The sequence below is a fragment of the Pagrus major genome, chromosome 15, assembly GCF_040436345.1.
Source record: "Pagrus major chromosome 15, Pma_NU_1.0".
In the NCBI taxonomy this organism is placed as follows: Eukaryota; Metazoa; Chordata; class Actinopteri; order Spariformes; family Sparidae; genus Pagrus; species Pagrus major.
The window spans coordinates 25,845,480-25,867,208 of NC_133229.1; the positions used below are offsets into that span (position 1 = coordinate 25,845,480).

At 41.9% G+C, this 21,729-nt stretch overlaps 4 protein-coding genes across 5 annotated transcripts; all 4 read right to left on the reverse strand.

Moving 5' to 3' along the window:
- Nucleotides 1–1,487: 1,487 nt before the first annotated feature.
- aftphb (aftiphilin b) lies at nt 1,488–10,544 on the reverse strand. Its single transcript, XM_073481372.1, has 10 exons — nt 10,468–10,544; nt 7,210–8,636; nt 6,776–6,948; nt 6,381–6,507; nt 6,154–6,210; nt 5,876–5,986; nt 5,666–5,726; nt 2,087–2,182; nt 1,805–1,928; nt 1,488–1,648 (listed from the first exon to the last, which is right to left on the reverse strand). The coding sequence occupies exons 2-10, from the start codon at nt 8,599–8,601 to the stop codon at nt 1,525–1,527; spliced, it is 2,265 nt and encodes a 754-aa protein (XP_073337473.1). The 5' UTR covers nt 8,602–8,636; nt 10,468–10,544; the 3' UTR covers nt 1,488–1,524.
- A 910-nt stretch (nt 10,545–11,454) lies between these two features.
- On the reverse strand, nt 11,455–13,266 carry LOC141008928 (uncharacterized). The gene is made up of 2 exons (XM_073481292.1): nt 12,896–13,266; nt 11,455–12,526 (listed from the first exon to the last, which is right to left on the reverse strand). Exons 1-2 carry the CDS (start codon nt 13,095–13,097, stop codon nt 11,706–11,708), a joined length of 1,023 nt encoding a protein of 340 aa, XP_073337393.1. The 5' UTR covers nt 13,098–13,266; the 3' UTR covers nt 11,455–11,705.
- A 702-nt stretch (nt 13,267–13,968) lies between these two features.
- On the reverse strand, nt 13,969–17,706 carry LOC141008927 (uncharacterized). The gene is made up of 3 exons (XM_073481291.1): nt 17,312–17,706; nt 15,804–15,858; nt 13,969–15,600 (listed from the first exon to the last, which is right to left on the reverse strand). Exons 1-3 carry the CDS (start codon nt 17,612–17,614, stop codon nt 14,486–14,488), a joined length of 1,473 nt encoding a protein of 490 aa, XP_073337392.1. The 5' UTR covers nt 17,615–17,706; the 3' UTR covers nt 13,969–14,485.
- Nucleotides 17,707–18,797: 1,091 nt separating this feature from the next.
- Nucleotides 18,798–21,260, reverse strand: LOC141008926 (uncharacterized). Of its 2 annotated transcripts, XM_073481289.1 has the most exons (4): nt 20,891–21,260; nt 20,529–20,610; nt 20,286–20,428; nt 18,798–19,998 (listed from the first exon to the last, which is right to left on the reverse strand). In XM_073481289.1, the coding sequence occupies exons 1-4, from the start codon at nt 21,081–21,083 to the stop codon at nt 18,869–18,871; spliced, it is 1,548 nt and encodes a 515-aa protein (XP_073337390.1). In that variant the 5' UTR covers nt 21,084–21,260; the 3' UTR covers nt 18,798–18,868. The 2 variants fall into 2 exon arrangements, with proteins under 2 accessions (XP_073337390.1, XP_073337391.1); XM_073481290.1 differs by lacking the exon at nt 20,891–21,260 and having other exon boundaries at nt 20,529–20,794.
- Between the last annotated feature and the right edge of the window lie 469 nt (nt 21,261–21,729).

Consider the following 21,729-nt stretch of genomic DNA (forward strand, 5'->3'; position numbering starts at 1 on the left):
TCATCCGGTGCGTTCAAGTGACAGGCACTCCCTCCAAGATAACACATGCTCAGCTGTGCACAGGCTAAAAATTACAATCACAACAAAGGCACCGACTTATAAACAAAGTCATCTGAAGTCCTGCTACGTGCACGTTTGCAGAAATTCAATATAAGTGCAACTTCTCAGGTTGAGACAAGTGAAAAGCTTCTCATGAGGCTTAAAAAATGTCATTTTTTAGTTCCTAAAACAGTCTTGGTCCTCAGAAATCATGCACAAATCTGAAGTGGTTATTTTTGATTTAGCAGTTTATGTATAAAAAAACATTGTAAACATTGTAGAATATCGTAATAATGCTAATTATCTGCAGCGTTATGAGGACAGAGAGAGAAAAATCATCATACGAAGCATTTCCATATCAATTTTAATGAATAGATAGTCAGTCAGTCTGTGCATGATGTGAAAAATGTGTAATATTAAAGCTGCTACAAGGAACTTTGACGTTCGGTTGATTTTGGCGGCCCCTGTGGACAAAAAAGGTAATGTTTCCACTGTCGAAACCACAAAATATAACGTCAAAAACTAATTTATCTAAAGAAAAAATCACCTTCTGCTACTTTTTAACTGGCTTACGTCCTCGTCACCGTAACATTACCTGAAACATGTGCAGTAAACGCAGGATTTTTCAGTCTGCACACGGCTGCAGGCGTAAAGAAAAACTAAAAAGAAAATGCTAGTTAATCTTCCTGCCGATTGTCTCGTCACTGCTTCATAACAAGTTAAAAACTCCTTGTAGAGGCGTTAATATATATAAATACTGTATATCAATATGCAATGTATCTGACACAGATGTGTGTTGTGGCTGGAAGACTAAAGTTGTATTATTACTGACCTAATTAACAAAGAAGAGACATCCTAAAGAAGTTTCACTTCTTTTATTTCCCAACTGAAACTACTCTCATGTAGGTTGTGAAACAATATTGTCTGTTGTGGGAAAAAAAGCAGGTTAAAACTAGAATCAGAAGCCACATATGAAGCATTAGTGGCTGACAATTCAACTTTCTTTAAAAAAAACATAAATATTCTTTCATATTTCACAGTCAGGCCCTCTCAAACCATCCAGAAAATACATTGACACAGATGTCACATTCATCTGTATTCATTTTACATTAAAAACAAGCTGTGGACATGTTATATAATACAAATTAATACACATTACAGCAGTTATTCAAGCTTACTCAAGCTTCCTGTACGAGTTTCTTTTGAATAAATGTGCATGTATGAGTAACTCTGAACCAAATAACACTATAATAAACTTTAAGATGAGTGATATTTGGTGTAAAACAAGAATAAAACTGCAGAACTGACTCTCTGCACAGATTACTATACATTTACATTAATGCATTAGTCAATAAATATGAGACTATTCTTCCTCTCTTCTATCAAAGAGCTCAGTTCTGGGGGCTGATAATAGCCAGCAGGGGGAGTATTCAGACCACAGTGTCTCTTGCTTCTTCACACATGGAGTATTTAAGGTGGGGAACGTTATTCTTTGGGTACGAGGACGCTCGGGAACATGAGGACCTTTGCCTGCATGAAAGACAGGTTAGGCAGTCCGGAGATCACCCTGCCAGCCTCGGCACTCAGCTCTCCATCCTGCTGAGGTTTCCTGACACAGCAATGAAGATGCACGAGGAAGACAAGGAAATGTTGCATTATTAATACAGCGAGAGAAGCTTGTGTGTGACGTCGAGTTTTGCGTCAGTGTCTGAACGCTTTGAAATGACAATAAAACTAAAAAATAAAACGTGCAAAGTGAGCTGACCTGACTGAAGTGCTGGTTTTCTCTGCAGTGGACATCAGGCGGTTCAGAGTGTCCTCCATGTGGCTGCTGTCAGCGCTGGTTTCCACTTTGCTGACGGTCAGCTCATACAGCTCACGGTCGACTCCTTCACATGTGAGTGTGTGTAACAAACATGACAAAGCGCTCAGTGAGTGTCGAGATTCACACACCCACAACAAGAGCTTGTGTTAGTGCCATCACGGTGGACTGGTGGCCGCTCAAAACTCAATAAAAATCTACATTTCTGCAGTTTCACCTGCTGACCTGGAGGAGGACTGTTGCTGCGGCTGCTGCTGCCGCTGCTGTTGGGTCGGATCTCCTCCTCGGGACCAAAATAATCCAGGTTGAGAGCAGAGCAGCCTGTGCTAACAAGGGGAGACAGTGGCTGAGGGTTGTTGTGTGGTGAGGAGGGACAGGGAGGTTTGTTTTTGTATTCATAAAAGGAGAATGAGCATCTTTTTCCAAACGATGTGTTCTCCTTTTACCCAGGCAGCGAGAAAGAGACAGACACAGCAAACAAAGCTCAACGAAGCAACGCAAAGCCGGTGTTATCCGGCTTCTGTTCCAGGCCTCCACCTAGCAATGCCGTCACTGAAACAACCTTCACATGCCAATATTATGACTCTAGTGACAGATGGTTGAAAGAGCCTCGGCCTGTTGTTGTCGTTTGTTAGCTCAAGTATTACTTCCACCCTGATTATCTGCAAAAAATCAGACTCTTGACTTTGATTTGGTTGTTAAAGTAAAATAAGAACGTGTCAGATCGTAACAGAAGAGTGGAAGCTAACGGGAAAAACATGTTAAAGTATTTAATATTTAACAATCTTAATTATCTAGTAGCTGCCTGTCATAAAAATGTTTGCTGTCCCAGGTTTATATCCGTTGTCTTGCAAAATAAACAGACACCAAATCCCAGCAAGCTGTGCGGTTGCTTCAATGCTTCAACCACAGAGGAGAGAAGAGAAGAGAAGAAGCCGAGGGAAGAGAAACAAAAACCAAACAGAAAGGATCAACTGATTTATTTCAGTATTTACAAGGATTTCCTACAAGTCCTTATTGCAGTGCATTAAATCTGAACTTGAGCAGTAACTCTGAAGAAAAACAAAAACAAAAACAGATTATTGTCAACAAACTATAGGTCCAAAGAGAAATTCACCGGTTGAAAAAAAATACTTTTTTTTTTAGAAAACAATTGCTGGCATAAAGGCACAACTCATTATGAAATACTGTAACTGCGGTTACAGACAGTTGTTGTAGAAACACGTTTGATTCATAATGAAATACTAACAAGTGGATTTCAGGTAGGATTGATTTTTTTTTTTCTTTTCACGCTGAAGTGGAAATAAACACTCCTCTATCCTATTCAGCATGCTCGTACAGTAAATGCATCAGTGCACAGGGAGTACAAAAACAAAAGGGAAACAATAAAAGCAGCATAAAGTTTGATCTGTCGACATTTATCTCCTGTTTTAATGATGAAAGAAGACAATCTAACACGTTAATCTCATCAAGGATAAATCAAAACTCAGAAGACAGATTTCATTTAACCAACTATACAAACAAAAATAATAAAAACAGGATTTTTAAATACATGAAGTGCATGTCTGTCAGAGTTAGTGGCTGATTGTAGTTTAAAATTAAATGTTCCTGCAGTTCATGTGTTTGACCTTCTTGCTGCACCACCTACACAGAGTACACTGCCCCCTGCTGTGCATGCTTTCATACTACAACGCTGCTCTGTTACCTGATTGTCGACTAGTCACAGAACTCGTTCGGGTTGTTGTGAACGGGTCGAGAGTAAAATTCAAAACTGGACGTACACAAACATGTCAGACACGGATATTTATTTTTTAATACTCGGGTGCTTCTGTTGAATCTAAATGTTGAAGGATAAGTTCACCCAAAGATGGAAATTCAGTCATTATCTACTCACCCGATGGATTTAAAACATAAAAAACTAAAAGAAAAACAAAAAATGGCTCCATACAGCTTCGTTACAGCCAATATTTCAAATTTAGTTACACCCTTTGAGTTGAACTGCACAGTAGCTGCTGAGCCGAAAGCATTAACGTGCACCACATGAGCTTAACCTCATGTCAAGGGTGTAAAAAAACATCTTTTTAAATCAATTTAAATTGTTTTTTAGTGTTTTTAAACAAGTTCCCATCTACTTCAGTTGTTTAGGAGAAAGCTGCACCACTGAAATGTTTTGTGTGTCGATAATAACTGATTTTTCATTTTTGGTCGAACTGTTCCTTTAATCTTTTCTTATGTACTCAGCTCATCTGTGCCTTCGAGGAAACGTTCTGGTACAGGCTCATCCAACGACAAACACCGTGTCAGCCTGCCAGAGCTGACGACGACAAATACAGAACCGACAGTCAAGTGACTCGAAGCAACTCTAGTTTCTTTCTTCACGTTAGTCACCTCTCTGAGCAGCAGCAAGTTTTTCTTCATTAAAAGAAAGTCTTTACGTCTTTGTGGTTCCCACTTCAGACACATGCAGCAGCAAATCGTGTTGTGCTACATAGTTTGTTGCCTAATAAAAAGTCAGATGGCCAATTTAGATTGAACTTTTCTTTTATTAGCAGCTTTTAATCTGCAACGTTTTTCCACAAAAGCTTATTTGTGGAATTTGTATTTCAGGCGTTTTCCTGATCTTTCTTTTGTTTTGTGATTATTTTTTTTCTAAATCACATTTGTGAGGTCCGGTTTGGCTCCTTGAACATCCGTCATTAACCGACAAATCCATATATGAAGCATCCATGAATGATATATAACACACTCCGTATATTCATAATCGAAAGAATCATTTCATTCAAGTTTTACGATATATTAGAAACAAATCCTTTCTATGCAAACACTGATTTCACACTTATTAAATCTCTGTTTTCCTGAGCAAAGAATGACTCTGATTACATGTTGTTTTCTTTTTAAAATGTCTGTTTTGATTTCTCCTTACCAAACATGAACAGATACATAGTTTTCTAATAAAACTAAAAACCGGATGATGCCGTCAGATTCGTGAGCCGGGTCTCAACGTGTAATAAAGTCATGCACCGGGCGATGAGTGAGTATTACAGCTGGAAGACTTCAACCTCCAAACTAAAACGCTTTTTTTTTGGATAAACACATCCATTAATTCAACACCACACGCTTTATGACCATGCACCGTGAGCTGATTGATATTTAGTGTTTAGTGCTTTGCAAATGTGTCATTAGTTTAACTCGGACTTTTAGTGTTATAGTTTAAAAAACAACTTCAAAATCATTAAGTAGCACAATACCAGTATGCACACTTTGTTTTCAGTAGCGTTTACCCACATCAGGTGTTGGACACCACAACAACTGGGACTGAAATACTGAGATAAATTCAACAGGCAGCAGCAGGTAAAGACGAGACACTAAAGTAGCCAAAGGAGGGAGAAAAGGGAAGCCAGTACAGTGTTTCCCCCTTCACTGTTCTGTAACAACTGATACTGATGTGTTTGAATGGCTGCACATCTGTTTTAGTTTGAATCCAAGTTTTAGGAGTCTGTTGGAAGTTTTTTCTTGTTTGGACAAATCATAATGACAACAAGATGATTTCCGAACGCTGGGTCTGTTCTGTGGTGTGGAAATTCATTTAAATCACAAAGTACTGCTGAGGGGAAACACGGCGTAAATTAAAAGAAGCAGAACATGCCCTGGAGGAAGTGAGGAGGAGTCCAGAGTAAACTCTCAGAAGTTTTGGCTTATTAGAAGAAGAAGAAAAAGAAGAAGAAGCCAGGTAGGGGGGGGGGATGGCTGATACTGTGGTCTACTTCCGGCCCCAGAAGTGAGGGGCTCGGCGAGGGGACGTACCGTCCTGAGAGCTGCTAAGGCCACGGCGGCTCCAGTCCAGCTGGCTGGAGGGAGGCGCCTCCTGGGAAACAGCATGTAAAAGTGTCAGTTATTAGAACGCAACAGTAAAACAAGTTTACAGTCGTCTTTAGTGATATGTAGCGGTGACTGTTTCCTTCATACTAGATGTTCTTTATTCTTATGAAGCTGTAATAAGTGAAATTAATTTACCTGCATTGAATCTGTTGAGTCTCGGGGTCCCGGAGGTGCTTGTGCTGTGACCGCTGTGTGTCCTGGAGAACAGACAGCTGGCACAGAGTCTTTGGTGGGCTCTAGCATTCCCTGAGGAGGAGATAAGTCACAAAATGAGAAGGAAGTTAAAAAAAACAAGGGTTGGAACACAAACTGTCAATGTTAAGAGCAACAAATTGAAAATGTTTGACCACTGAAACCTTCTTCTTCTTCCCAATAAGGCCAAATTAATCAAACATTTCCTACAGCTGACTCACCAGGCTGGATGCAAAAGCAGGTACAGCCACCGGCTGCTTCTTCATGCCGATGAACACCTTTCAAAACACAAAATGAACACAATAAAACTGACTTCTTTTAAAGCAATTTACAATTAATAGAAGACTTAAGACTCAACGATGCACTATCACCGTCTTTACTCAGTAACAGCTGACGATGTTGTTTGGGTCACTGACAGACACTAGTGTTTATGTTTTGCCAAACTCACAATGTTCCTTGTCTCCACACCAAGGCACCTGAGCAGAGTCCTGTTTGTGTGGGAGCCTCCCCACTGAAACCGGAGGCCGACTGCACTGTGGAGGTCCTGGTGTGGCCACCACGTTGCCCGCTGGATCCTGAGAGACGGTGAGGAAACAACAAAGCAGTATTTAGATTTATCCTGAGATTATTTAAATAAAGAGTAGACAGAGAAAACTACTAGTTTAGAAACAGCAACACTATGTTTATGTCATTGGTAAATCCAAACGTCAGGCCATTAAAGAGCGTTTCTATTGATAACTATGATAGTATCAGTATACCGAGCGACCCATGATCAGTATCTGATTTTGTTAGTTAACATATCCACCATCATCATCACCACCATTGGCAGGAAGTCATCCTCACCACTGAGATGTGGGACCGACTTCTGGTTTCTCCTCCTCCTCAGTCTCAGGTAGTTGTTGGTCATTAAGCAGAACACTGAGGTTGACCACCTCCTCCTCAGCCTCCGCAGCTGGGACCTCTACCTCTGGAAAAGTGGCCAGGAGAAGCTGCTGGACACGGCAGGACAGAGACGCCTGGCCAGAAAAAAAAGGAGGACTTTTTTATTTTTAAGATCAAATGTGCAAAATATGTGAAAAACTGTTGTCATTTGTAAAAAAACATAGCAAATAGAGTAATAGCAAAAGAAACACATAAAGGGTAATCCCTGATGAGCTCTGGCATTTTCTTTTTCTTTAAACAACTTCTGAAAAATAAGAACTACATATCCTCTGTGGCAGCTAATTATCATTATAAAGCAACCACAACAAAGCCAGTTTTAGCAAACAGTCTCCCACCTGACAGCTGTTCCTCCGGGAAACCCCACATTGCCCCGTCCTGTCTTCCTCCTCCTCCTCAGCGCTCCCGTCAGTCTGCAGGCTGCTGACTTGCTCTCTGAACTGTGTCCAAGTTCTTCCCTCCTCCTGAGCCCTCTGGTCCTTGAACTCCGCCCACGACCCCTCTTCATCCTCCTGCGTGGGCGCTGAGCAGAAATCTGCAAAGCTGTCGCTCGGTGGGAGGTTTCCCAGACTCAGCACCCCTACATCAGCTGTTTGGACATGTCCTTGGTCCCTGTGATGCTCAAAGCTACAGTCTTTGAAGTCTGCAAAATTGTCTTCTGTGTGTGTTCCAGATTGTGACTGGTTGGAGGTAGCCGAAGTTTCCTGAGTTGCAGATTGGTCGCAGTAATGAAAACCCTTCTCTGTCTTACACTGTGTGAGTTCCTCTTCCTCGTCATCAGTCGGGTCCCAGTCTGTCTGATCCGCTGACCCAAGAGATGAGACATTTGGTTCCACGTCCACAGACGGACCCTCAAATGAGAAATCATCACAGAAGGATGCCATGTCCTCTGAAGCAGATTCATATGCACTGAATGTTTGGGGAAGATTTGAGAGGCTGTGGTCTTGATCTTCTCTGCCGTCTTCTTCATCCTCCTGCACCTCTGTGGTTTGAAAAGAATTAAACCTTTCCCTCCTTTCCCTCTGACTGTCTCCAGGCTCCTCAGATGGAAAATCCATACCTGTTGCAGCTTCCTGAGGCTGATGCTGGTCCTGTGATGGTAGTGCTGCATCTCTTTTCTCACAGTGCTTCACCGTAGTGCAAACTTTATCTTTTGCCTTATATGCACAATGAGGTCTGGGCTCAGAGTCCATAACAACCTGCCGTCCGGTCCCTACCGCTCTGCCATCCCACTGCTCCGTGCTGCCCACGGGGGTGAACCCACAGCACCAGGGATGAGCCGCCTGCTCTGTAAACACAGTGAAATCAGCAAACCCTGTTTCCTCCCTGGGAGAGCAGACACCCCCTGCTGAGGCTGTGTGGGTCCCAGAGTCGTGGTCTCTTTCAGAGAACCCATTTGTGAGGTGCACACATGATTCAGCGTCATAATCCTGCCCTTCCACGTCTATCTGGCCCGCGCTGGACCCCGAGTTCACAGCAGGCGTGGGCTGGGATTGTTTAACCGGCTGATTAAAGCTGCTGTTGGGTTGGTGGGTGGCTGGCTTTACGATGGGAGAAGGCTGTCTGAGGCTGGATGGTGAATCAGATGAATCAGCAAAGCCAGGAGGCGAGCAAGAAACACCAACAGAGAAGTCCCCGAACTCGTCCTCCTCGGATCCCGCCTCCCCGTCACCATCATCATCCAGTGGAGGGGGGGAGGAGGAGTGCAAGGGCATGATGTATGGCTCCATGGGTTCTCCTAGCAGGACCTGAAGGCCTCATGCACCTGGGAGAGGAAAGTGAGAAGGACAAGAAGAGCAGCATCATGAGAAACAGCTTTTTTGGGAATCGGAGAAAATGTTTCAGTGGGTGTTGATGATAGTAATCGCTAATCGCACAATCTTATCTGGTTTGATCTGTTTAGTTCATTAGTTGCCTATTTGTTTTGGGTTTCCTTACTTTTAAAAAAATGAATGTACTGGTACCATATTCAATTTCAGATTTACTCTCCACCTGGGCAAAATAGCTTGAATTTGAAAGCTCATCACTGAAAATAAAGTACTTGCTTGCCAAAGTACTGTTGTTTTTAACTGTTTCTTTCTTGCTTTACATACTCTGCACTCTAGATTTCATGATTTGTTGCATTTTTTTCTTTTCTTTTTTATTTGAAGCACTTTGTAATGTTCCTTTTGATGATCTGGCTACAATTTTACATAAGAACTGATTATTTTACTAATGATTTATTTGAACTTATATTATGACTTTTGTAACCTCTGATGAACGCCACATGAAGTGCACAATGTTTCTCGTCTTCACACATTTAGCACCCTTTCACATCCTTTTGTTTACAGCAGAAATGATGTAAGTTCATCATGAACTGTTACGATAACTTGTTTCATGTGAGCATAGAGACGGTCTGACGTAGGTCGTCTCAATTAGTTTGAACGCTCGCTAGGAACAGTAAACAAAATGTTCAGAACAGATAACCAATTACACCATGTGTTATGCAAGTCGGCAAGATTCTCCTCTGTGAAGCTGTTTTGGGCTCAGTCCTCCTGGGATGAGTCCATATGCATGCGCCTGGTTCTGCAAATCAGAATAAGTCTTTCAAAAGTCAAATTGTTGTGGCATTGGGTCCTTTCTCATCTATTGTTGGCTCAAAAACTGGAAGCCTGATGCCTAACAAAGTTTAACCTCAAACACAAAAGCAAACAGCAAGCATGGAGGCATGAGCTGTCAACACACTGAGAATTTCCTGGTTTGCAGGCGACGATCAGCCGAGCGTGTTAAAAATAGAGGAACCTGCAGACACGATTGTTCCTCATATTATAATGTTCAGAAAACAAAATCTGAACTTCACACATCTCTATCACAATCTAATCTGTCAACACATCCTCTTTTTGTGCCTCCTTTTAAAAAAAAAAAAATCATTTGTCAGATCTCATTGAGATATAAGCAGCTTCTGTGACTTCTTCCCCCCCTGTGGTGCTGATCCTGGAGTGGAAAAAGTGTCCAGCAGCCAGTTACCTGATCCAGGAAACATGATCCGCAGCTTTGTGCTGCTTGTACTGAACAGTTCAAACCAAGTCCAAAGCCTCCAGCAGACACTTCAGGCTCGTGGATTAGGCTTGTATTAAAGCTTCAAAGTAAAAAAAAAAACCAGAACTAGCCCCCTGAAGGAAATAAACACGCTTGTATTTAACAGATTAGCATAATTATCTGGCTTTATGACATGAAACAACCACTAACCCTCCTGCCATTTTCTCCTGCTGGCTCCTGCTCCTGGACGGACAGGTGTCAATGCCATGACATGGGACATTTAAACGTGAACCCATGTCAACAAAAGGCTGCTAATAAACACTGGAAAAACTAATATCAAGCTAGCTATTTAGGGACGATTAATTACACGACAGGATTAAAACACTATCGTCACATCCCTGATCGCATTCCTGCACCTTGTTACAACACAACTGATTAGCTTACATGACCAGCAGCTAGCTAGGTGCAGCCTACTTAGCTCAGCGGTAGCCACCTCGTCAGAGGCAACCAAACGTCGACATGCTATTTAATTTTAGCTAACAGATAGCTATGAATACAATCAGCCAGGTTTTATTTACCGACACTCATTCACTTTGTCTTGCCGTCACTTCTTGTCTCTCGGTGCCGCAGCCTCGCTCTCCATCCTCTGTCATCGCTCTCCCTAAGTATCACATGAGACGTGGGAAAAAAGCGAAGAGCTCTCACTGCGTCCCGTTTTCCACGTGCTGTCGTCGCTCGTCGCGAAACAGCCCGGGGTCCATTTTGCAAACTGAGGAAGTGACTCCTCTTCGAAATAGACGATCTTCGATGTTCTCTATAGCGCTTTTGGGCGTGTTGGCAATAGCACCCCCTACAGGTAGAAGCTGGTATTACATCTCTAATTTAAGCCTACAACAGTTAACTTTACTTCTTTTTTTACTGATATTATGATTTTTTTTGTTAAAATTAGTAGTAGCAGTGTTATGGTAGTAGTATTTAGTCTAATAAGGACATTTAAAAAGTCAATACTTTAGGTAGCTGGTTGGTCTGAGTCTTTTTCTCTAGGCTTTCTGATTGTTTTTGAATGTTTTCTGTCTGTCTGGTTTAAAGTTTTACTAGCTTTGGTGTTGTGTATTTGCATTATGTTGTTTTAAAACCTTTTCTGCACAGAACTTTGTTTTATTTCACTGCACACGCACCTTGTAACCTTGTTAAGAAAGTTGCTATGTAAATAAAGATTATATTATTTGGTGTCTTGACATCTAGAGAGCGTGATGCAGCCTGTGCTGCTGTCAATCCCAATTATAGACAACTTTATGGTTAGTTTTAGGCTAATATAAAATGGATATGTAATCAACCTGGATGCATGCTATCTGACATGATATCTATCATGTTTGGGGTGCAGAGAAAAACACATTCAGACTATTTGGCATAGTCAGCAAGGATGCAAAAGTAAATAACTAGAAATAAATCATTTGTGCCAAAAAATGGAAACAGTTTAATAACACTGATGTTTTCTGTCTTCGAATGTTGGATCAATGCTTTTCATCGTGAGGTCGACGAGTATCACAAAAAGCTCTTCATCATTACAAAATAGAAAAAATATTTTATTTAATTAACAAAGAAATGCAACGTGTCCCTGAGAAGTAACACATATTACAACAGGTGCACAAGAAACAAAAGATTATGACATCCCGAGCTGTGATCATTGGACTCAAAAGGTTGTGATGCACAAAAAAAATAATTTTCACTAACAGTTGTCATTGTTTTTCTTTTGAATCACCTGTGAATCAACACCTACATTTTTTTGTTTGGTCAGAGATGATCAGGGAAAAGGCTACAAAAGAGTGTTGGGTTTCCTGGCATCGTGGACATTAATATGGTCCTGAAGATTTGAAACTGTGTGAAATTTTTTACCACAAACCAAACACCGAAATTTCTTCTTCCCTTTGACCTCCCTCGTACCACAGTTCTTCAGATGAGAGCTGTGGGCGACCATTTTGCCACACGATTTGCAGAAATAGGGTTTTTCCCCTGTGTGCTTCCTCAAGTGAACATATAGATTTGAACTTTGAGCAAACAATTTCCTGCAGTATGGACACTTGTACGGCTTTTCACCCGTGTGAACTCTGAAATGCACACCCAGATAGTCCCTACGAGCAAACTCTTTGTCACATTCGGGGCATTTAAAGGCCTTCTCCCCCATGTGCATCTCCTCCACGTGTTTGACCAGATCACAGTACTTGAAAAACTGCGTGCCACAGAAACGGCAAGCCTTTTCGTGTTTCGGGGCGTGATCCGGCCCCAAAAAAGATGTGTAATCATGATCTGGACCACAAGCGGATGAGCAATTCCATTCTTCATCATCATCATCGTCGTCGTCGTCGTCATCGTCATCATCGTCATCGTCATCATCATCGTTCATCGTCGTAGTGCTGAAAGTTGGGTTCGGCTGGCAATGTGTCTGAGACGTTGTTTCTGATTCAGTAAGTCTGACTTTTACATCCTCAGAAGGATCATCCGTCCGGGGTGGAACGATACAGTAATCCTCCTGCTCCTCTTTCACCTGCAAAGAGTCAGTGATCTCATTCGCCTGCACGATGTGAAGCTGCTCTGGCTGCTGGGGAGGCAGAATCTCCCTGGTGACTGGCGGGGTGCCTTAAAAAGAAAGAGGACACACGTTATAACCTGTTAAATAACATATTAAACATATATAATGAGGTCCAAAAGTCTGAGACATTGGAAGTCTCTAGTATTGAGACATGAATTTTGAGGATTCAGAAAGTATGTGAAAGGGTCAGAGGTGGAATTGTTATTTTAGATAAACAGGGAGCTTTCTGTGTCAAATCATGGCTAGATTGTAACCAAAGCATGACCAATTTGTCCCAAAGTTGGTGGGAATATTCAAGTCTGGGGCCTCCAATTGACCTTTAACCCCTAAAACAGTTAGCTCCTGTATGCTAACAACATTAGCATTAGCTGCACCTAGCAACCCGGCTAAATGCTACATCCAGGATCGTCACAAACCTGCTGTGAATAATATGACTTGAGGTTTTAAATCGGTCAGCTGCTCCAGCTGCTCCTTCAGCTCGATGATTTCTCTCCTGGAGCGGATAACTTCCTCCTGGTACTCCGCTATCGTGTTTTCGACCAGTCCGAAGATTTCCACCGCAGCCGCCGCCAGCCGCTCGTTCACCAGCCGCCTGAGCAGCTGCGTCCCCGCCGACATGTTGGCAGCACCGGCGTCCACGTTACCGGGAAATGTGGAGGTGAAACACGGGACTTTTCAAATGTAAATACAAACTCCGCGGGAACTGAAATCCGCAAAGTGAGATGCAACACAAGGACAACAACGGGTTAATGCTCCCAGCTCGGCTTTACAACACGCAGGCTGAAACCTCCACAGCGCCCCCTGCTGCCTGGGAGGGCTTGTTATTACCACCCACTGCACAGATACAGTACTTATATTGTTTTCTACTGCTTAATGTCAGCAAAACCAAGGAGCTGAATGTTGATTTTAGAAAAAAAAAAGGAGGCAAAGACACCCCTGTTTACATCAGGCAGGCTGGTTTGATTCCCCTGGTCTGCATGTCGAAGTGTCCTTGTGCAAAATACTGAATACTGCTCCCGATGTGCTGGTCGGCACCTCGCATGGCAGCCACCGCCATCAGTGTATGAATTACTGTAAGTTGGTGATAGTTTCTAGGTTCCTTGGAGTTACCATCACCACCCTGGTTAAAAATAAGCACAGGAAAGGCTCGACTTCCTGCAGAAAGCTAAATTCTGGAGTATTCTGGTCAACTTTTACAGAGAAGCAATGAAAGGCATCCTGTCTGGAAACATCACAAACTGGCATGTACGGTCCAGAACATCACTGGTGCCCGTCTACACAGCACCAGTGACATCGATGAAGTGAGATGTCTGCACAGAGCCCGAAGGATACTAAAAGACGACACTCACCCTGTGAGTCTGTCCACCCTGCTGCCATCTGACAATAGATACAAAGGTATCTGCTGCCGTACCACCAGACTACAGAGCAGCTTCCCCTAAATTCATCATCAAGACTCCATTGTCAAAAATTTACCTTGTACCTTTTATGAAGAAAAAAAATCCAACATGTATGTTTTCTTTTCCTTCTAATATTTTATTGTTTTATTAACAAAATGTGAAACCTCAAACCACTGGAACATGTTTATACGTTTTATGAGAAGAAAAGGAAATCTCTTTGGTTCATTACTGATGTGGTTATTTATGTAACCCAATAACACACATAATGTTTCAATGGGCCAGACCAAACTCTGTAACATCGTGTACAGAAACCTTAAGGCCAAAAGATTTAAGTAGCTTTGGAAGATATTCAGATACAACAATCAAAAACATTTGAAATGATTCACTGTTCATTCAAAACAACTTGACTCAAACACTTTAAATGGTCAAATTCTTGTGCATTTTGGCACTTTTAGTATTATTATTATTATTATTGATTGAACATCGTACTGATACAATAATTATTGTACATCTAGCAACACCTTTCAGAGCCGGGTCAATCAAATATGACGTGTTGCACAGCTGCACAAAATAAAACAATGAGAAGAGCCGACTGACCCTGATGCTCTCTCACACCACTCTAAGTTTCTTCTCTTGTAACTCCTGCCCCTGCAGCTTCTCACTGAGGTGTCGTTTCCACGCCGCGTGAACTTCCATGTGCACCTTCAGGTCTGAATCCGTGTGAAAGGTTCGGCCACACGTTGCGCATCGAAAGGATCTGTCGACGCTTTTGTTTTGTGTCCCTGTGCACAATCTAAGATGATGGCTACTGGCAAACCTCTTGCCACATTTCTCACAAAAATATGGCTTCTCTCCAGTGTGCTGTCTCATGTGAACGATACGATTAGTGTTCTGAGTAAACGTTTTGCCACAGAAATCACAACTGAAGGGTTTTTCACCAGAGTGAACTCTTGCGTGCAGAGCGAGCTGGTGTTTTTGATTAAACTCCTTGTTGCATTCAGAGCATTTGAAGGCCTTCTCCTCATCCACGTTCCCTTTGTCTTGTGCGATTTCGCACTCATTCTGCACTTTGCAAAATTTGAAATGATTGCTCGTGGCAAAACTTTTCCCACATTTAGCACAAAAATATGGTTTCTCCCCAGTGTGCACCCTCATGTGAGCAAGACGACTTGAGTTCTGAACAAAGGATTTGTCACAGTAATCACAACTGAAAGGCTTTTCACCTGTGTGGATTCTTACATGCAGAACGAGCTGGTACCTTTGTTCAAACTCCTTGTTGCACTCCAGGCATTTAAAGGCTTTGTGTCCATTGTGAATCTTTTCTACATGCCTTATAAGATAAGAATCCCTTTTAAAACTTTTACCACAAAATCGACAAGTCTTTTCTTCCCTCGGAGGCTCCTCCAGTTCCACGTAGACTTCAATGCTGTGACTCTGAGGCGACGACGAACCATCACTCTCATTCCATTCGTCCTTCATGCTTTCATTTACACCCACAGTCACAGCAGCGGAAGATGGGGACAGCTCACAGTCACTGGTTGGCTCTGATTTGGGAAGTCGGACTTCAGCGTTGGAAACATCAAACTCCATGTTTGGACTGATGCACTGATCCACCTGCTCCTGTTTGACATGTGGCTGCATTTGGATCTCGGCTTCCTCCTGAACAGGAATCTGTTCCACCTTAATGTCCCATTGCTGCAATGAAGGGAGCAGTTCCTGGGCACCTAAAGGACAGAGAGGACATCTGATGTCAAGTTGCACAAGTGTGAAACCTCCAACATACACAATGGGAATCATATCCTGATCGATACAGGAATTTTTGAGGCAGATGTAGATATTGAAAGTTGAGATTTTAAAAATCCTTGCAAAAATGTGATGCTGAAGAACTATCTTTAGTTGTCTTCAGTCCCTACTCCTCAGGTCTTACCTTCAGAGGAGTGACAATCCATGGATACATCCTTGATCCTGTTTTTTTCTGAATCCTGTGAGACAAAATGAACAAGTCATGAAAATAAGCTTTCATCTATGATTACAATGAATTTGCTCTAAAAGTGGATCATATACTTTAGTTTAACAGTTTCTTTCAATGTTGATTTGTCTTATTTTAGTTGTTCACTGTTCAGTCGTTCGGTCTCTTGAATAACAGATGATCTAAAGATAATCAGTTCACTATCATTTAAAAAGAAAGAAGCAACAAATCCTCACAAGAAGCTCAAACTAGGTAATTTTCATTTTCATTAATCAGTTATTAAAATTGCTGATTAATCGTGTCACTGCTGATGTCATATACAACCATCTTTAGTGTCTTACTCTGTGAGTTTTTGAGCTCTTCTCTTGACTTGTATAGGAACAGGTAATTTGGCCCTTTTAAAAGGAGCACTATGTAGTTTTGGAGAAGAAATTCAAACTCAGAATTTTAATATTTACAATGTTAATGAGGTAACAAAACAAACTCAGAGATTTCCCATAACTGATTAAACAAGCTGTTCTCAGAGGTAAATAACGTCCCCAGACAAGGAGAGGAGAGCCTGCAGAGACACAATGAGCTGTTTTCACAAATAATTCAAACTAAAGACTAAAGATTTTCTAACAATTCTGCATTTTGCTTGAATATTCATGGACTTAAAATAAAAAAAATTTCCATAACTGAATAAACAAGCTGTTCTCAGAGGAAAATAAGGTCCCCAGGACACTGTTTGAAGCTAGAAAGGTGGCAGGGTCCGCCACAAGTTTGTCACAATATTTATTTTCTAGAAGAAGAGTGTCACACATCAGCAGCGCTTGATGACGACTGAAGAGAGGCAGTCTCTCCTCATCCTTTATAATAGCAGGAAACAATACTCAGTTACAAGATTACATGTGATCTCACTCAAAACAACATCCCCATCATCTCCACATCCACCGCAGGATAAACACAAAACTTCCTCCACACTTCAACCATTGTCGTGCGTCATACATCAACCTATATTCAGAACACATAAACACAGAAGAGGCTTCACAAAACCCCTTCAGGATGAACTGAGTTCCTGTTATGTTATTTTTTCACGGCGCACTACACCATACACAATACATCCATTCATACTATGCAACCAGATGATTATCATAAGACAGAGCTTCAAGATTTCACTTTACATAAATAATGTTGTATTTATATTAAGCTTCATATGTAAGAACATATCACAATAATAAAAAATAATACCACCAGAACTACATAGTGCACCTTTAGGCGTGTTACCTGTCTAAGATGTTATGATAATAATATATAGCAGCTAATTATAGTTTATTATACAATATACAACAATATCCCATCTTTGCAGCAGTGTTTGCCTCTTATACTTGAGCCAGACATCCCTCTCATCATTAGTAATGATAAGATTTAGGCGTTCATTATTAAGATTTCTTACAGACATGCTGATGTGGCCCATCAGCACTCACCTGTGTGACACCTGGAGGTGTGCAGGAGGACACGCCCACGGTCGGGACAGCCGTCGGCGTCAGGAAACGGTGCGTCGCGTCGGTCCTCGGCTGTCTGTTAACCGAGTAGTCCTCCGGCACAAAGTGCTCCGAGCACACGATGTGTTTCTTCAGCTCGTCCACGGGAGTGTTTACATCGATGTTCAAGGCGAACAGCCAGAGTTTGAGCCGCTCAGGTTCCCTCACTGGAAGACGGTGAAACGACAAAGCAGCTCCAGGTTTGGATTTATTCCTGCAGGTCTTCACGGCGCAGGAGTGAGGCATACTTTACTCACTACTCAACTTACTACTTCACTTACTACTTCACTTACTGTCTCCACTGTGGAGCTGCTTCAGGATGAAGTTTGTCAAAACATCACCGCCCATGAACACTACTTCCGTGTTCGTCAACTGCGTCACAGTCTACATGCGCACACTGAAGAAGTAGTCCCCAAACTACAGGTGAGAAATCAGTTTCAGAGCAGCTGCAGGAAGAGCGTTTTATAGTGGTGATATTTTCGATGTATAATGACTTAGTATCTCAAAATAATGAGAAACTCTCTAAAAAAATAAAGACTTATGACCCCAAAATAATGAGAAGGGGTTTTTTTTCACCATTTTTCATGAAATCATCAGACATTTTTTTCAATAGCTACCAGGTCTTTCATCACTTCCAGGTTTGAAATAAAGACAGATTATTACAATTTTTTTGGCCTTTGTATGGCTTCAGAGTCAGAATCAGAAATTCCTTTATTAGTCCCGCACACGGGGGGGAATTTGTGCTCACAGCAGCCAAAGGACAGTTCAATATAACAATAAACAATATAATAAAAAGGTAAGAAGAAGAACTAGAGCGGAAATAGAAATAGGATATATATAATTATAAACAGTGTGGGCAGTGTATTGTTATTAATAAGTAATAAATACGAGTATGAAAATTGGCCAGTTAGTGCAATACAGTTATGTATACAGTTTTTATTGCACAAGTGGGAGCAGTGCTGATTGTAGAGTCTGACAGCAGCAGGAGGGAAGGACCTGCAATCCCTCTCCTTCACACACTTGGGTAGTATCAGTCTGTCCCCAGTGTTGTGAGTGTCCTGCAGGGGGTGGGACTCCTTCACCAGCAGCAATGACAGCTTATCCACCACCTGCACTGGGCATCTAGGATGGAGCTGGCCTTCTTGATACGTTTATCAAGTCTCTTCCTATCTGCTGCTGCTCCATTGATAGGACAGCTTCAGAGATGACAGGAAACAGGATGACAGAGGGGGTGACACGGGTTCGGGACTCGAACCCGGGGCCGCTGCAGCCGGGACAAAGCCTCTGTTCATGGGTCTCCAATCAAAACTGATGGAGCCAAATGTTTCAACTGTATCCACATAAACTGGTGAATATTTTTTTATCTAGCTTAAATCAACAAATTTAGTGATTTATTGCTTTCGTGAGAGATTAAAGATGAAACAGACCATTCCGAATGACTCAATGCACATTTTATTTTAGAAAAAAAATATTTTCTGTCACATACTCACTGATGTTCCTTCATACCACTTTAAGTTTATTCTCTTCTGGATCTTGTCCTTGCAGTTTCTCACTGACGTGTCGTTTCCATGACTCGTGAACCTCCATGTGCACTTTCAGGTCCGAGTCTGTGTAAAAGGTTTTGCCACATGTTGTGCAACGAAAGGCTTTTTTTGCGTTTTTGCTTTGTCTCCCTGTGCAGTATTGAAGGTGTTGACTAAAACCAACACTTTTGCCACATTTCTCACAGAAATATGGTTTCTCTCCAGTGTGCTGTCTCATGTGAACAAGTCGACTGGAGCTCTGAGTGAATGTTTTGCCACAGACATCACATCTGTAGGGTTTTTCACCAGTGTGAACTCTCAAATGCAGAACGAGCTGGTGCTTTTGTTTAAACTCCTTGCTGCATTCAGAGCATTTAAAGGCCTTCTCCTCTTTGAGATTCTCATCTATGTCCCCTCCCTCAGGTGTGTTTTTGCCCTCATTCTGCACATTGCAAAATCTGAAATGTTTGCCTGAGGGAAAGCTTTTCCCACATTTCTTACAAAAATATGGCTTCTCCCCAGTGTGCACCCTCATATGAACAATACGACTTGAGTTCTGACTGAAAGTTTTGTCACAGAAATCACAACTGAAGGGCTTTTCACCTGTGTGAATCCTTACATGCACGATTAAGTGGTGTCTTTGTTCAAACTCCTTGTTGCACTTCAGGCATTTAAAGGCTTTGTGTCCATTGTGACTCTGGTCTACATGTCTTATAAGATGAGAATCCCTTTTAAAACTTTTACCACAAAATCGACAAGTCTTTTCTTCCCTCGGAGGCTCTTCCAGTTCCACATAGACTTCAATACTGTGACTCTGAGGCGACGACGAACCATCACTCTCATTCCATTCGTCCTTTATGCTTTCATTTACACTCACAGTCACAGCAGCGGAAGATGGGGACAGCTCACAGTCACTGGTTGGTTCTGATTTGGGAAGTCGGACTTCAGCACCGTTGGAAGTATCAGCCTCCATGTCTGGACTGATACACTGATCCACCTGCTCCTCTTTGACCAGTGGGTGCTCTATGATCACCATTTCCACCTGTTCGACCTTAATATCACATTGCTGCCATGAAGGGGGCAGTTCCTCGGAGACAGGATACTGATCTAAAGGAGAGAGAAGACATCTGATGTCAAGTTGCATAAGTGTCAAAACTCCAGCACACATGACACAGGACATTTGGTAGTTGCAGAATTAACTTCACCACTTTCCGGTGGACAAACTGAATGGTGACACTATTTCCGTAACCCATCTTTTGTATTTTATTGTAATTTACCAGCTGACATTTGTAGCCGATACTGAGATTAAGAACAATAATGACATCTCAAACCACTCTCACAACTATGCAAGCAACAGACTGTCTGCATAGATCATTATGGGCCAAAACTCTTACCAGTGAAAGGCTCTTCTTTACAGTCTGGAGGCTGCTGAGAGTCTGTTGTTGGCTCCACATTGTAGGACTGTTGAGCTGCAGCGAGAGAGCTTGGTGGGTCAGCCAGAGAGGGGCTGCTGATAGCTTCTGCTCTTTTTTTCTTCCTATTGAGCCCATCACCAAAACACATTAACAACCAAGAAATATCAGTCAAGTTATACCAACACCAAGGTGAGATGATAGCAGATCAAGGGAGAGGGTTACCTGTCCGTACACTGTCTCTTGGTCGTACAATTGAACACCGAGGGAACAAAGTCTGGACTTTCTGGATCCATGGAGCATTCTCCTGGAAGACATCCTCACTTATTATGTTGTAACAAGCTAACAGTGTGCTCAGTCGTGAGTTATTGTGTACTAAATGTCCAATATTCCTGTACTTACTGACAGATGCTATAGCCAAACATCTACGAGCAGTTTGTTTTGTTTACATTTTAATGCTAATGTTGCTAACGCTGGTCAATGGTGTTTAACATTATGAGATAGCCAGCTGAGAATATCAGCAGTGTGGTTAATGTATTTCACTACATCTCTGATTTTGTCATTGTGTGTGATTCAAAGAGACTTGCCTAATATGAAATGAGCGCTGCAGATTCGAGAGTTCCGGATGGTTTCATCGGTCCAGTCGGTCCGTTTAATGGCTAGCAACCACAAACGCCTGCGGTTAGCATCAAAGGGCGTCCTCGACGACGGTATCCTATAAAAATGGAGGTCTTGATGTTTTCCATGTCTATTCTTGCACCCAGGTGCACAACACGACATTTTATTGTTTATTACGGGAATCTTTGCTAGTTGACACAAGTTGAATGCATCGCTTCTTCTTCTTCTTCTTCTTCTTCTTCTTCTTCTTCTTTTCCTTCTTCTTCTTCGTTTTAATGGCGACTTGTGACTAAGTGGCGCACTATCGCCACCCACTGTCGTGTGACGCTGCTCTTAAATCGTTATCAGTGTAGTATTTTGTAGATATGTTAAGACCTGCTTAAATCTAAGTTTCCAGAGCTTTTTGTTAAGATTGTTTTAAGGTCCGTGTGTTTAATGGTTTAATCCCTTCTTCTTCTTCTTCTTCTTCTTCTTCTTCTTCTTCTTCTTCTTCTTCTTCTTCTTCTTCTTCTTCTTCTTCTTCTTCTTCTGCTGCTTCTTCTCCTTCTTCTTCTTCGTTTTAATGGCGACCTGTTACCAAGTGGACCACTATCGCCACCAACTGTCGTGTGACACTGTTCTTAAAGCCCCTCTGGTGTTTTCTAGGTAGGTGAAGCTTAAAACCAAGTTTCCAGAGCTGTTTGTTAAGAAATGTTTTAAGATTAAGTTACATTAAGATCCATGTGTTAGTTTATTAGTTTGTTCCCTTCTTCTTCTTCTTCTTCTTCTTCTTCTTCTTCTTCTTCTTCTTCTTCTTAGGTTTTACTAG

Excerpts from the sequence above, each read along its gene's own strand:
- LOC141008926 (XM_073481289.1), bottom strand. The coding sequence starts at position 21,083 with ATGTCGTGTTGTGCACCTGGGTGCAAGAATAGACATGGAAAACATCAA. Across the intron at positions 20,611-20,890 it reads CAGCGCTCATTTCATATTAG|GAGAATGCTCCATGGATCCA; the intron begins GCAAGTCTCTTT and ends GATGTCTTCCAG. Across the intron at positions 20,429-20,528 it reads AAGAGACAGTGTACGGACAG|GAAGAAAAAAAGAGCAGAAG; the intron begins GTAACCCTCTCC and ends TGGGCTCAATAG.
- LOC141008928 (XM_073481292.1), bottom strand. The coding sequence starts at position 13,097 with ATGTCGGCGGGGACGCAGCTGCTCAGGCGGCTGGTGAACGAGCGGCTG. Across the intron at positions 12,527-12,895 it reads AGTCATATTATTCACAGCAG|GCACCCCGCCAGTCACCAGG; the intron begins GTTTGTGACGAT and ends TTTCTTTTTAAG.
- aftphb (XM_073481372.1), bottom strand. The coding sequence starts at position 8,601 with ATGGAGCCATACATCATGCCCTTGCACTCCTCCTCCCCCCCTCCACTG. Across the intron at positions 2,183-5,665 it reads CCTTAGCAGCTCTCAGGACG|GCTGCTCTGCTCTCAACCTG; the intron begins GTACGTCCCCTC and ends TTGTTAGCACAG. Across the intron at positions 1,929-2,086 it reads CAGCAACAGTCCTCCTCCAG|GAGTCGACCGTGAGCTGTAT; the intron begins GTCAGCAGGTGA and ends TCACATGTGAAG.
- LOC141008927 (XM_073481291.1), bottom strand. The coding sequence starts at position 17,614 with ATGCCTCACTCCTGCGCCGTGAAGACCTGCAGGAATAAATCCAAACCT. Across the intron at positions 15,859-17,311 it reads CACCTCCAGGTGTCACACAG|GATTCAGAAAAAAACAGGAT; the intron begins GTGAGTGCTGAT and ends TTTGTCTCACAG. Across the intron at positions 15,601-15,803 it reads GGATTGTCACTCCTCTGAAG|GTGCCCAGGAACTGCTCCCT; the intron begins GTAAGACCTGAG and ends TCTGTCCTTTAG.